Source organism: Oryctolagus cuniculus, chromosome 3 (assembly GCF_964237555.1).
Source record: "Oryctolagus cuniculus chromosome 3, mOryCun1.1, whole genome shotgun sequence".
NCBI lineage: Eukaryota > Metazoa > Chordata > Mammalia > Lagomorpha > Leporidae > Oryctolagus > Oryctolagus cuniculus.
This window is the reverse complement of record NC_091434.1, coordinates 136415894-136429746: the sequence shown is the minus strand read 5'-3', so window position 1 is coordinate 136429746 and position 13853 is coordinate 136415894. Positions and strand designations below refer to the sequence as shown.

General features: G+C 43.9%; 1 protein-coding gene and 1 pseudogene across 1 annotated transcript in view; both read right to left on the bottom strand.

Moving 5' to 3' along the window:
• Nucleotides 1–4878: 4878 nt before the first annotated feature.
• LOC100345672 (putative elongation factor 1-alpha-like 3) lies at nt 4879–6223 on the bottom strand (annotated as a pseudogene).
• A 4588-nt stretch (nt 6224–10811) lies between these two features.
• Nucleotides 10812–13853, bottom strand: part of SLC26A3 (solute carrier family 26 member 3) — a 36677-nt gene continuing 33635 nt past the window's right edge. The window contains 3 exon segments of the mRNA NM_001082098.1: nt 10812–11244; nt 12762–12827; nt 12954–13096. Coding sequence (NP_001075567.1) covers nt 11221–11244; nt 12762–12827; nt 12954–13096 — 233 coding nt within the window. The 3' untranslated portion in view covers nt 10812–11220.

Genomic DNA, 13853 nt, shown 5'->3' with positions numbered 1-13853 from the left:
AACATTTTGCTTTGTTGATTTTTTTTGTTTCAAATTTACTTATTTCTGTTTTTTTGTTTTGTTTTGTTTTTCTAAGTCTTCAACATGTATAATTAGATTTTTTAAAAGATTTTATTTCTTTACTTGAGAGGCAGAGTTACAGAGATCTTCCATCTGCTGGTTCACTCCCCAGATGGCCACAATGACTAGAGCCAAGAGCCAGGAACTTCTTCTGGGTCTCGCACATGGGTGAAGAGGGCTAAGGACTTGGGCCATCTTCTACTGCTTTCTCAGGCCATAACAGAGAGATGGATCAGAAGAGGAGCAGCCAGGACATGAACTGGAGCCATATAGGATGCCAGTGCTGCAGGCAGAAGCTTAGCCTACTAGATCACAGGACCACGCCCAAATTAGATCTTTAATTTCTTTTTTTTTTAAACGTTTCTTTTTTTAAATGTAAATACTTAATGCTATAAACTTCTGTCTTAATACTGCTTTTGCTGTATTTCACAGATTTTGCTGTGTTGTTTTCATTTTCCTTTATTTCAAGAAATTTTTTATTTACTTTTTAATTTCTTCAATGACTCATTGATCACTCGGTAGCATGTTGTTTAATTTCCAAGTATTTATGAGTGTCCTATTATTCTTGTTGTTGATTTCTAGTTTTATTCCTTTATGGTCTGAGGAGATATATGGTATGATTTCAGTCATTTTAAATTTGCTGAGACTTGATTTGTGGCCTAACATATGGTCTATCCTAGAAAATGTTCCATGTGCTGATGAGAAGAATGTGTATTCTGTAGCTGTTGGGTGAAATGTCCTCTAAGTGTCTCTTAGGTCCATTTGCTTGATAGTGTGTAACAACTGCAATGTATCTTTATTGATTTTTTTTTTTGGTCTGCTTGATCTATCCAATGATGAGAGTGGGGTATTTGAGTCACCTACTATTGTTATTTTGTAGTCTCTCCCTTTTGATCTAATAGTATCTGCTTTATGTATCTTGGTGGTTTGTGTTGGATGCATGTATATGTATGTGTTAAGTCTTCTTGCTAAATTGAACCTTTAATCAAAATATATGGCCTTCCTTACCTCTTTTTTACAATTTTCAATTTAAAGTCTATTTTATCTAATATCCACAATAGCCATTTGGGAGCGTGAAACAGCAGATAGAAGTTCTCTCTCTCTGTCTGTCTCTCCCTCTCTCTGTAGCTCAGCCTTTTGAATAAATAAAAAAAAGTCTTAAAAAAAAGACCTACATTTAATCCTGAGATTATGAAGTTGCTGGGGGAAAATGTAGGAGACACACTCCAAGACACTGGGGTAAGGGATGACTTCTTGGGCAAGACCCCCAAAGCACAGGTAACAAAAGCTAAACCAAGCAAATGAGACTATATCAGACTCAAAAGCTTTTGCACAGCAAAGGTAACAATAAATAGAGTGAAGAAACATCCAACAGAATGGAAAACATATTTAGGAACTACCTGTCCAACAAAGGATTAATATCCTAAATATATCAGCAACTTAAAAAACTCAACAACAAAAAACCAACCAATCCAGTTAAGAAATAGGCAAAGGACCTAAATAGACCATTCTCAAAAGAAGAAGAAATACAAATGGCCAACAAATATATGAAAAAATGCTCAACATCTCTAGCCATCAGAGAAATAAAAATCAAATCCACAATGAGATATCACCTCATCCCTGTAAGAATGGCTTTTAAAATCCAAAACACAGAGAATAACTAATGCTGGATGCGAGACAGGGCAACACTTCTGTGTTGTTGGTGGGAATATAAATTAGTGCAGCCACTGTGGAAAACAGTGTGGAGATTTTCTTTCTTTTTTTCCCCTTAAAGATTGTTTATTTACTTGAGATTCAGAGTTACAGAGAGAAGGGGAGATAGAGAGAAAGATCTTCCATCTGCTGGTTCACTCCCCAAATGGCTGCAACAGCCAGAACTAGGCCTATCTGAAGCCAGGAACCAGGAGCCTTTTTGGGTTTCCCATGTAGGTGCAGAGGTCTAAGCTCTTGGGCCATCTTCTACTGCTTTCCCAGGCCATCAGCAGGGAGCTGAGTTGGAAGTGGAGCAGCCAGGACTTGAACTGGCACCCATATGGGATGCTGATGCTGCAGGGGGATGCTCAGCTTACTATGCTACAGAACCAGCCCTAATTTTCTTAAAAAACTAAAAATAGATTTGCCATATGATCCAGCAATCCCACTACTGGGTACATATCCATAAGACAGGAACATGCTGTAACAAAGAGATACCTACACCACCACATTTATAGTAGCACTGTCCACAATGACCAAAATTTGGAATCAATATTCAGTCTCTTCATTTTCAAATTCTAGTGTTGAAGTGCTGTTGTGTTCCTTTGGGAGTGTCATGTTGTCTTCCTTAATCTTGTTTCTTGAATTGCTGTGTTTATCTCTAGGCATTTGTGGAGATACTTGTTGGTGTTCCCTGCCCCCCCCCCCCCCCCACGCCCTTGACTTTGGTCTATGCTTCTGTGGATTAGTGGAGTGTTTGTTCTTTCAGTGAATATCCTGAGGCGTGTGCTGGGTGTGGCCAAGGCTTTCTGGTGCTCCAGGGTGAGGAGAGTGTCCAAAGGTGACACCTAAATTGGGCGTGGTAAATCTCTCTCTCTCTCTTTTTTATCAGAGAAGAGGGTTAATCTGCTCTGTTGGCATAGTCTCATGCTCACCTCCAAGGAGGCCAATGCCTGGTTGCTAACCCCAGTGGGTATAATATTCATCGGCACTGCCACAAGAACTGCACATAGGGTCCGAGCAGCCCTCTGTGTGAGCACAGATTCTGCAGCAATGACCCTCACCAGAGAATCAGGGAGCCCCAAGCATGTGGAGTCACTCACAGTGACTGCCCAAGGACCTAGCCACACTTTGCACTCTCCCACATAGCCATAGTGTTTTCACAGTCCCAGCACAGGTCTCCCACAGTCACAAGCACCTAGCCCCTGTCAGTTCTCCCAGCCAGACTCAGGCGTCTCCACTTGGCTGGTTGCTGGGCCCGCAGACACAAACTTGTGCAGCTGTTACACATATCCAAAATGGCGCCCTCCCTCTTTCGGCTAGTTACAGGACACCAGCGCCAAGTGGTAGGGGAGAGAAAAATATGCCCCCCTTTTCCCCTCTAGGATGGCAGGTACCCCAAAGAGCTCCAAGCTGAATTCATGCCTGGCTCTTCCTGCTGCTTTAATGCCAGTGGCTTGGGCTACTGCAGTCTGGTCTCACTTCTCTCCAAAGCTGGTGCTAAGGCTCTTGGCTGCTGGGGTCCTCAATTGTGCATGCCCACACCCTGCACATAGATCCTCGGTGTCCCTTTAATTTGTGTGGAGTTTCCTTAACTTTTCCCTTAGATTGGACTTTCCCCACTTTTTTTTTTTTTTAAACTATCTTCCCCTAGACTATAACATCCCCCTATTCTGCCATCTTGGTATATCTCCTACCATAATTTCTTTATCCAGTCATCAGTTGATAGACATCTGGGTTGATTCCCATATCTTAGCTGTTGTGAACTGAGCTGCAATATACATGGGGGTACAGATCACTCTTTCATATGCTGATTTCTTTTGGTTTGGGTAAATTCCCAGGAGTGGGATGGCTGGGTCTTATGGTAGGACTACATTCAGATTTCTGTAGTATCTCCATACTATCTTTCACAGTGGCTGCACCAGTTTACATTCCCACCAACAATGGATTAGGGTACTTTTTTTTTCCAATCCCAGGCATTTTGATTGTGGGCATTCCAGGAAATGTCAGCAAATTAGGTGAAATGCCTGCCCTGAAAATTAGTACTTTTTTTTTTTTTAGTTAAACAAATTTATTTGAGGGGCCAGCATTGTGGTGTAGCAAGTTAAGCCATGGTCTGTGATGCCAGCATCCCATGATGGAGTGCTGCATTTAACTTATGTCCTCTCAGATTCCCATATAGCTTCCTGCTGATGTGCCTAGGAAGGCAGCAGATGATGCCCCAAGTACTTGAGTCCCTGTCACCATGTGGGAGACCTGGAGTTCTGTGCTTCTGGTTTCAGCATGGCCCAGCCCTGACTGTTGCAGTCATTTGGGGAGTGAATCAGTGAATCTAGGATCTCTCTTTGTCTCTCCATCTTTCTCTGTCATCCTGCCTTTCAAATAAACAAACTATTATTATTTATTATTTATTTATTTGAGAGAGAGAGAGAGAGAGAGAGAGAGTTAGAGAGAGGGAGAGACATAGAGAGAGGTCTTCCACCCACTGATTCACTCCCCAAATGACTGCAATAACCAGAGCTGGGCCAGTCCAAAGCCAGGAGCCAGGAGCTTCTTCCAGGTCTCCCATATAGGTGCAGGGGCCCAAGCATGGAGGCTTAGCCCAGTGCTGGCTCCTAAATAAATCTTCTTAAAAAATTTATTTGAAAGGCAGGGAGAGAGCAGAGAGAGAGAGAGAGAGAGAGACAGACAGACAGACAAAGATCTTCCACTTGTTAGTTCATTCCCCCAAATGTCTGCAAAAGCCATGATTGGGCCAGACTAAAACCAGGATCCAGAAACTCCATTCAGGTTTCCCATGTGGATGGCAGGGATCCATGTACTTAAGCCATCATCTGCTACCCCCAGGGAACACATTAGCAGGAAGCTGGATCAGAAGCAGAGTAGCCAGGACTCAAACCAGGCACTCTGATATGGGATGCAGGCATGCCAAGCAGGACATGACCACTGTGCCAAGCCCCTGTCCCTGGTACTTATTTTTCCTCCATTCCTTCTGAAGGCTTTATGATGCATTATCATTAACTAGTCTTTTGCTATTGAGCTTAAGTGGCCAATTGAGTCAAACAGTCCTGAGACCATTCTTCCACCACTGATTAAGACTGGAGTGGCAGGTATTAGGGATAGTATTCATTTAGACTTCTGAGATTTCTGGGAAGACTTGGTGACCTTGCAGCTCCAGCAGCCTTCTTGTCCACTGCTTTGATCACACCCACAGCAACTGTCTGGCTCATATCACGGACAGCGAAATGACCCAGAGGAGGATAGTCTGAGAAGCTTTCAACACACATGGGCTTGCCAGGGACCATCTCAACAATGGCAGCATCACCAGATTTCAAGAATTCAGGGTCATCTTCCAGCTTCTTCTCAGAACGACAGCTTAGCAAGCTTGCAAGCAGTGTGAGCCATGTGACGATCAAGTACAGGGGCGTACCCAGCACTGATCTGACCTGGATGGTTCAGGATGACCACCTGAGCAGTGAAGCCAGCTGCTGCCATTGGTGGGTCATTTTTGCTGTCACCAACCATGTTGCCATGATGAACACCTTTGACAGACACATTCTTGACATTGAAGCCCATGTTGTCCCCAGGGAGAGCTTCACTCAAAGCTTCATGGTGCGTTTTGACGGACTTGACTTCAGTTGTGATATTGACTGGAGCAAAAGGCACCACCATGCCAGGTTTGAGAACACCAGTCTCCACTTGGCCCACAGGGACAGTACCAACACCATCAATTCTGTAGACATCCTGGAGGGGCAGATGCGAAGGCTTGTCAGTTGGTCTAGTTAGCGGCAGTGTGGTTCCACTGGCATTGCCATCTAGGCAGGTGACTTTTTCCATCCCTTGAACCACAGCGTATTAGCAATTGTCTCCAGCATGTTGTCACCATTCCAACCAGAAATTGGCACAAATGCTACTGTCTCAGGGTTGTAGCCAAATTTCTTAATGTAGGTGCTGACTTCCATAACAATTTCCTCATATCTCTTCTGGCTGTAGGGTGGCTCGGGGGAATCCATTTGTTAACACCAACAATTAGTTGTCTCACACCCAGTAATAAGGCAGAAGGGCATTCTCATGGGTCTCCCCGTTCCTGGAGACACCAGCTTCCAGTTCCCTGACACCAGCAGCAACAATCAGGACGCTACAGTCAGCCTGAGATGTGCCTGGAATCAGGTTTGTGATGAAGTTTCTGTGTCCTGCAGCATCGTGACAGTCACGTAATACTTGCTGGTCTCAGATTTCCACAGGAAGATGTTGATGGTGATACCACGTGCACACTCAGCTTCCAGTTTATCCAAGACCCAGGCATACTTGAAGGAGCCCTTTCCCATCTCGGCAGCCTCCTTCTAAAAATTTTTCAGTGGTTCTTTTGTTGATGCCACCACAATTTGTAGATCAGATGGCCAGTGGTGGTCTTGCCCGAATCTATGTGTCCAGTGACAATGATGTTGATTTGAGTCTTTTCCTTTCCCATTTTGTCTTTGATTTAGCAGTGGTTTCCATGACACCTGTGTCCTGGCGGCAAACCCATTGTGAAAAAGCCCTCAGTACTTTTTAATGGAAACAGCTTGACCAAAAATCCGTTACAGAATTTTGAGACTCATTAAAAAAAGTTTAACAAGAAAAAAATTTTTGTGAGAAATGGAATTAAAAGATAAGTTTGTTTTTTTGTTTTTGTTTGTTTGTTTGTTTGTTTGTTTTTGACAGGCAGAGTGGACAGTGAGAGAGAGAGACAGAGAGAAAGGTCTTCCTTTGCCGTTGGTTCACCCTCCAATGGCCGCCGTGGCCAGCGCGCTGCGGCCGGCGCACCGCGCTGATCCGATGGCAGGAGCCAGGAGCCAGGTGCTTTTCCTGGTCTCCCATGGGGTGCAGGGCCCAAGCACCTGGGCCATCCTCCACTGCACTCCCTGGCCACAGCAGAGGGCTGGCCTGGAAGAGGGGCAACCGGGACAGAATCCGGCTCCCCGACCGGGACTAGAACCCGGTGTGCTGGCGTCGCTAGGCGGAGGATTAGCCTAGTGAGCCGCGGCGCCGGCGATAAGTTTGTTTTAATGCAAAAAATAATTGAAATCCATGCATAAGAATGATCTTCCAAAAGTTTACAGAGAATGTGTATTAAGGGGCTGGCGCTGTGGCGCAGCAGGTTGAAGCTGCAGCCTACAGTGCTGGTATCCCATATGGGTGCCAATTCAGGTCCCGGCTGCTCCACTTCTGATCCAGCTCCCTGCTAATGCACCTTGGAAAGCAGTAGAAGATGGCCCAAGTCCTTGGGCCTCTGCACCCATGTGGGAGACCCAGAAGAAGCTCTTGGCTCCTGGCTTTGGATTGGCTCCACTCTGCTCCAGCCATTGTGGTCATTTGAGGAGTGAACCAGCAGATGGAAGACTCTCTCTCTGTGTGTGTCTCTCTTTCTCTCTCTCTCTCTTTCTCTCCCTCTATCTCTCCCACCTCACCTCTCTCTATAGCTATGTCTTTCAAATAAATAAAAGAAACTTTTTAAAAAATGTGTATTAAGGGAACTGCATGGCTTTCAACCTTTTTTGCACTAAAATAAACTTGTTTTTTATGTCTATTTTCTCCCACTAACTTTTTGAGGTACTCTCATGTTTGATAATTATATGCTGAGCACCTATCATGTGGGACATAAAGACGTATGCATTCAAGTATTTATGTGCTAGACACATTGCAAAGCACTTAGGATGCACCCCTCTTCAGCTAGACAATCCATACATATCATTAAATCACATACCATGTAAGAAGTGTGATACAAATCCTACAGAAAAAAGGAAAAGTAAGGACGTGGGGTGGTGGTGGGTTTGCATTTCAAATGGAGTGGGCAGGGAGGCACTCAGAGGAAAGGTGATGTTTGAACAAAGAGGAAGTGAGGGAAATCGCAGAGATGATGTGGGCCCAAGCTTTCCAAGCACAGGGCACACGTGCAAGGGCCTCTGTGGGATTGCACTTGACCTAGTGGAGGCATAGCCAGGAGCCTGGAGTGGAGTGAAAAGCAGTGGTTAGCGGCGGCCTGAGGAGTGCTGTCAGGGGCCGTGGGGGCGATCCCAGGCCTTCAGGGCCATTGTAAAGATTTGGCCCTTACTCTGATAGACTTGGGAAGCTGCTGGGGTGTCCTGAGCAATGGTAGGGGATGTTGCAGCTCTTTGTACAAGGACTAGGAAGCAGAGAGACCAGTCGCAAGGGTGTTTTAACAATTTTCATGTGAGAGATGATGGTGGTAGCATTACAGGAATCAAGAAATGGGTGACTTATGGGAGAATATATATGCGTATATATAAACACACATAAATATGAAATATATTGCACATATTTATAGGATCAAACACCTGTGGTAGGAATGAATACAATAGACATGGGCTAATGCAGCTAAGAATTATTCTGCATAGTCATCCTTAAATGTTCCTCTGACAGGCAGAGTTAGACAGTGTGAGAGAGAGACAGAGAGAAAGGTCTTCCTTTTTCTGTTGGTTCAGCCCCCAAATAGCCGCTACAAAGCCAAGAGCCAGGTGCTTCTCCTGGTCTCCCATGCGGGTGCAGGATCCAAGCACCTGGGCCATCCTCCACTGCCTTCCTGGGCCACAGCAGAGAGCTGGACTGGAAGAGGAGCAGCCAGGACAGAATCCGGTGCCCCAACCAGGACTAGAACCCGGGATGCCGGCGCCACAGGCGGAGGATTAGCCTAGTGAGCTGCGGCGCTGGCCGGGAGAGGCAAATATTAACAGTATTTAATTCTGAACATTAATATTTCTTAATAAGTTTCTGGATGTACTTAATTAAACAACGCTAAATTAGTATCTTAGGAATAAATCTGGAGAATGCACCTGTATTATTTCCGAGTTTAGTCTTGCTTTGTACTGGCTCAGTTTTGAGACAGGTTTTAATTTCCTTTGGGAGGCAAGGTTTCCAAATCATCCAAAGCCTGGGCTCTGGGCTTGGATTTCTGCCCCTACCACCTGCAATGTACAACGTAGATGAGTTATTCTTCCCTTTGAGCTCGCTTTGCAAAAAAACACACCACGCATAGCTTTTTCATGACATGCATTTTTGACTTTTTTAAGACCGCAACCCCCCAACCCCAAGTATTTTAAAGGCTTAGGTTATAGGATTTTTTTTTTTTTTTGACAGATATCAGCTTGAGCAATTTGAAGAATGGAGTTGTCATGAACTCAGGCACAGAGAAACTGGGAGAACAGGTTAGAAGATCAGTATGTTGGTTTTGACATGCTGCCGCTCAGATGGAGATGCAGACAAAATGGATTAAATACCCCTCTTCTCTGTGCTTGTACATGCATTGTGGGTTCAGGCTTGCATTCAAATCTTTGTACTTATTCTGGGTGGCGAGTCACTGTGGTCAGACATGAATCCGTATCAAGTGCTTAATTATTATAAAATGATTTTAAAGATAAAGTACTCAGTACACATTCGTTTCAGTCTTTCTTATATGTCTGTCTCTTCCCAAGTGGCTCTGTTTCTTGGTTGTATCCACTTCCCCTCAGTCTCCCTTGCATTGACATGTTTTATTTTGGTCTGGACCTCTTCCTAAATGAGGGGTCAGAGTTTTATACTAGTCAGTTTGCAGTACTGGTACTGAGGCTAGCACCTAGAGGCCTGGCCCCTCATATGCCCATTACTCAAAGCACATCAACCTTAGCGGCCTAAGAGAAGAGAAGCATTTAACCAAGAGACTCTGTGAGCCTCTGAGATGTTGAGGTTGAAGGTGTGATTTACGCACAAGAGTTGGAGCACCTGTTCAGGTTCCCTGCTGTGTTGGTTGGTTGGCAAGAACGGTGGAGGGTACCTTTGCTTGGAGTGATGCTGACATCAGTGACAACCGTACAGGAAATTTTTGCTCCATTCTCGAGCCAAATGACCCCTTAAATAGACTCCTGTCTTCAGTTCCTACTCTATGTTCTCCAGAAAGGAAAAGTTCTTAACCTGAGATTTATAGGGCATCACATCTTGACATATGTGTATGTGTATTTTTTCCTTGAGGTCCACAGGGTGCATGAAATCATATAAATTGCCCATAACTCAAGAAACTTAAGAAGTTAGGAAGTGTGCTGGTATTCTGGCTTTTGATTAAGATGAACCATGTAAATACCCTTGATTTTGGTTTTGTTGTACTTGTGTTTAAGTCCACTGGATAAGCCCCCTCAGTAAAGACACAAACAAAGGATGAAAATGTGCCTGACAATAAACATTCAGTGGAGATCTAAGACAACTCAAGCCGCTTTTCTCATGGACAAGAGGGATTTGATGTTGAACAGAGAGCACCACATCTTGTCTGTTGGAGCCGATGTTTAATTTCCATTGCATGAATAATTACAAATTTGAACATTCCTCATGAAAAAGAGAAGCAGGTTTGCTGAACCTCATTCTCCAGCTAAATGGAGCTCTGGAGCTGTTGTTCTGCTGTGAGTTACAAATGATGACCAACCATGAAAAAAGAAGAGTCCTACGTTTCCCTATCATTGGTTCTAATTTCCTCCTCTTGAGAGCAGGAAGAATTGGCTAGCATCATGGTGGCTAACTTCTCACCTTCCCACTTCATCATATTATAGTTCCCATTAACTTAGATGAGAGTGCTTCAAAAAGTTGGTGGGAAAAAAAGAATAAGTTTATTTGGGTGTAAAATTTTTTGAAATCCGTTCATAGTATTTTCATACTCTGCAATTTTTGTGAATGTTTTGAAGACCCTTTGTATGTATAGATTTTGCACCCAAATAAATGTATCTTTTAATTCGACCTTCCACAAACTTTTTTGAAATGCCTCTGCACAATGTTCATAAGAAGCAGTGGGGGGAAAATAAGGATTTGCCTCAAAAGCTAGTTATAGTGACAGATAAAATGCTAGAAGGATTGTTGTTTGAATCTGGTCAGGATTCTTGGTAGTAGAAATCTAGATAGTACAAAGCTGAGGTGATGGTCAAAAATCTGGGCAAAGAAGTCCCCTTGGGGGTTTTGTTAGCAGAATCTCATGTAGCAGGTTTCTAGCTGAACCAGGGTTCCACAGCAAAGAGGTTTCAAAAAACTCACCAGAGGTTTGACAAAACAAGACACATTCACTGTACAATGAATTTTTAAAATGGAGACACATTAGTAGGACCTGTACACATTATGAGATTCAACGCAATGGTGTAAATCCACTGCAAAATGTATGCATGAAGGTGGTCACTTGGATGGAAATCTGTCAGTGCTACAAAAATACATATAACCAAAACAATTTCCTTGCTTTGATAAATCTACAAGATATAAAATTAAGAGTATTTACAGAATTTCATATAGATATCTGAAAAATACACCATTCTAGAACAATCTCGTTCCAAAAGTTTGAAACATAGTTCTGTCAAATAAAAATATTCTTCATACAACGTATGAAGTTCTCAATAACTGTATGGGTATAAAGTTGTTCTTCGCGTGACACTTGGATGAGGAGCCCTCTGAATTGTGTTTTGATTAGAACTTCGTTTCAATTGGGACCTGGAAGAAGACAGAAAGTTTTAAAAGATTTGCTATAGTCAGTCTCTTTCAATAATTACTACTTAGTAGTCACTCCTGACTCATCTTCCTTGAGCAAAGCACGGGCTGGTGTGTGGATGATTTGTTTTGCTAATGTTGGCAAGCCAGTGTACATGACGGTGCCGCCCACGTTTTGTGAGATAACTGGTTCTAAAGCGTGGATCCATCATCGGGTATGAACGCCTTTCCTGAAGCTCCATCCCTCAACACCGGGTGACTGTTCTCAATCCGACTGTTGGAGAGTGGGTTTCTGGTGGGGGGTTTTTCTTATAAAGGTTACGTAGGCAAGATTTGGGTTTCTCTGGAATCCAGCCCTGGGAGACCACACCGCACTGCTCATATAGGTTCCCTTCTCCCCTCGGGTCCAACTCACCTTTTCATCTGAACTTTGCTACCTGCTGTCACTCTTGATAATGACTGAGGGTTATCTTTTGAGATAGAGGTCTCCTTCATTTCTAGGCCACATTCCTTTCTTCTTAGACCTCTCTCTCTCTCTCTCTTTTTTTTTTTTTTGACAGGCAGAGTGGACAGTGAGAGAGAGAGAAACAGAGAGAAAGGTCTTCCTTTACCGTTGGTTCACCCTCCAATGGCCAGCGCATCGCACTGATCCAAAGCCAGGAGCCAGGTGCTTCTCCTGGTCTCCCATGGGGTGCAGGGCCCAAGCACTTGGGCCATCCTCCACTGCACTCCCTTGCCACAGCAGAGAGCTGGCCTGGAAGAGGGGCAACCGGGACAGAATCCGGCGCCCCGACCGGGACTAGAACCCGGTGTGCCGGCGCTGCAAGGCGGAGGATTAGCCTAGTGAGCCGTGGCGCTGGCCCTTAGACCTCTCTTCAACTAGGGAAATACCATCAGCCACTCCTGCACTTGAAGATAGTCCTTAGATTCTTTCCTAGGACCCTCAGTCCGTTGGTCTTTTACCAACACACAGAGGTGGTGAACTACAGTGAACAGCACACGGGGTTTCTCAGCAGAGTTCAGATTGTGTTGCGGTAACTGGGCACGTGACCTTACACACGTTAAGCTCTCTGAGCCTGTTTCTTAACTCCCTCATTTGTGAAATGAAGATATCTTCTCTGTATATCGCTGAAAGGATTGCACCTACCATGTACCTGGCCTACAGCAAAAACCCATCTGCTTTTCTCTTGCTACATTGTCTCAAAGGTTTCAATACTCTAGAAACGAATGTTCTAGAATGAATGAAAAGAAAAGCTATGCTCAATATGGCATTAACATGGATCTACTATCACCATTCCCTTCTCCATACCCAAACCCTCCAATATTTTTAACTGGTCTGAGCTCACTTTCCTCAAAATTCCCTACAAGATGGGGTGGCATTGCATCAGTTTTCTAGGAATGAGGTTCTGAGGCTCAAACAAGCACTGGACTTTGTGCAGCTTAAGAGGCCCTCCTACTTCCAAGGATTTTTTTTTTTGCTGTGACACCTATATGAAGAGAAATCAGTTGGAGAACATTACCTGATATTCCCGATTACGTAATCCTCCATTTGTATTTATGGTAAAATCAAATTTGTCTTCCTTTTCCTGAGTAAAAGAACAAAATTATGCCTTAAATACCAATTTTTTCTTTTAAATGTTGAAATATAAAGGAGCATTAAGAAAAAGTGTAGATGGTTGGTTGCAAATGTGAAAGTCATCAAGAGCTGGTACCTGATAGGGATTGAACTTCGAAGCACTGTAATCCTTCTTCATCAGGATGTGCAAAACAGCATCGTGGATTGTTAAGAAAAATATGGAGTCCTTGACTTCATCATCAAAAAACTGACACCGAGAAAGCTTCTCAATGAAATCATCTGAAGAGAGAAAAGAAGCACTGACACTTAGGAGGAAGCCAACTTTGGGCCACGGGTTCCCCCTTGAGACTGGTGATTTGGAATTCCCTTTACAAACGTGCACTTCGTGGACTTTGCATGCAGTGTTTGTGGCGGCCAAGGTCCATTGTCAGTGTAGCATTAGCACAGTGTCTTCTGGAACTACAGGATATCTTTCTTTTTTTTTTTTTTTTCTTTTTTTTTAAATTAACATTTTAATTCCACTTTTTAAAAAAAATTTATTTATTTATTTATTTGAGAGGTAGAGTTACAGAGAGAGGGAGAGACAGGGAGAGGTCCTCCATCCAATGGCCCACGCCCCAAATGGCCACAATGGCTGCAGCTGGGCAGATCCAAAGTCAGGAGCCAGGAGCTTCCTCCGGGTCTCCCATGTGGGTGCAGGGGCCCAAGCACTTGGGTCATCTTCCACTGCTTTCCCAGGCCATAGCAGAGAGCTGGATAGGAAGAGGAGCAGCCAGGACTTGAACTGGCACCCACATGGGTTGCCGGCACCACAGGCAGATGCCCAACATACTATGCCACAGTGCTGGACCCTACAGGATACCTTTCTAACAAAAATGTATGTTGATTGCCCTCATGTCAAAAGAATGAAGGAAAAGGTTCAAATAAGAAAATCTCATCAAAAAAGAGAAAACCTTAAGTAGTTCCTTAAACACTTTTGAGAAGAAAATGAACCTACTCTTATTTAGGTAGGAGCCAAGTTAATTATTTTCCTTAC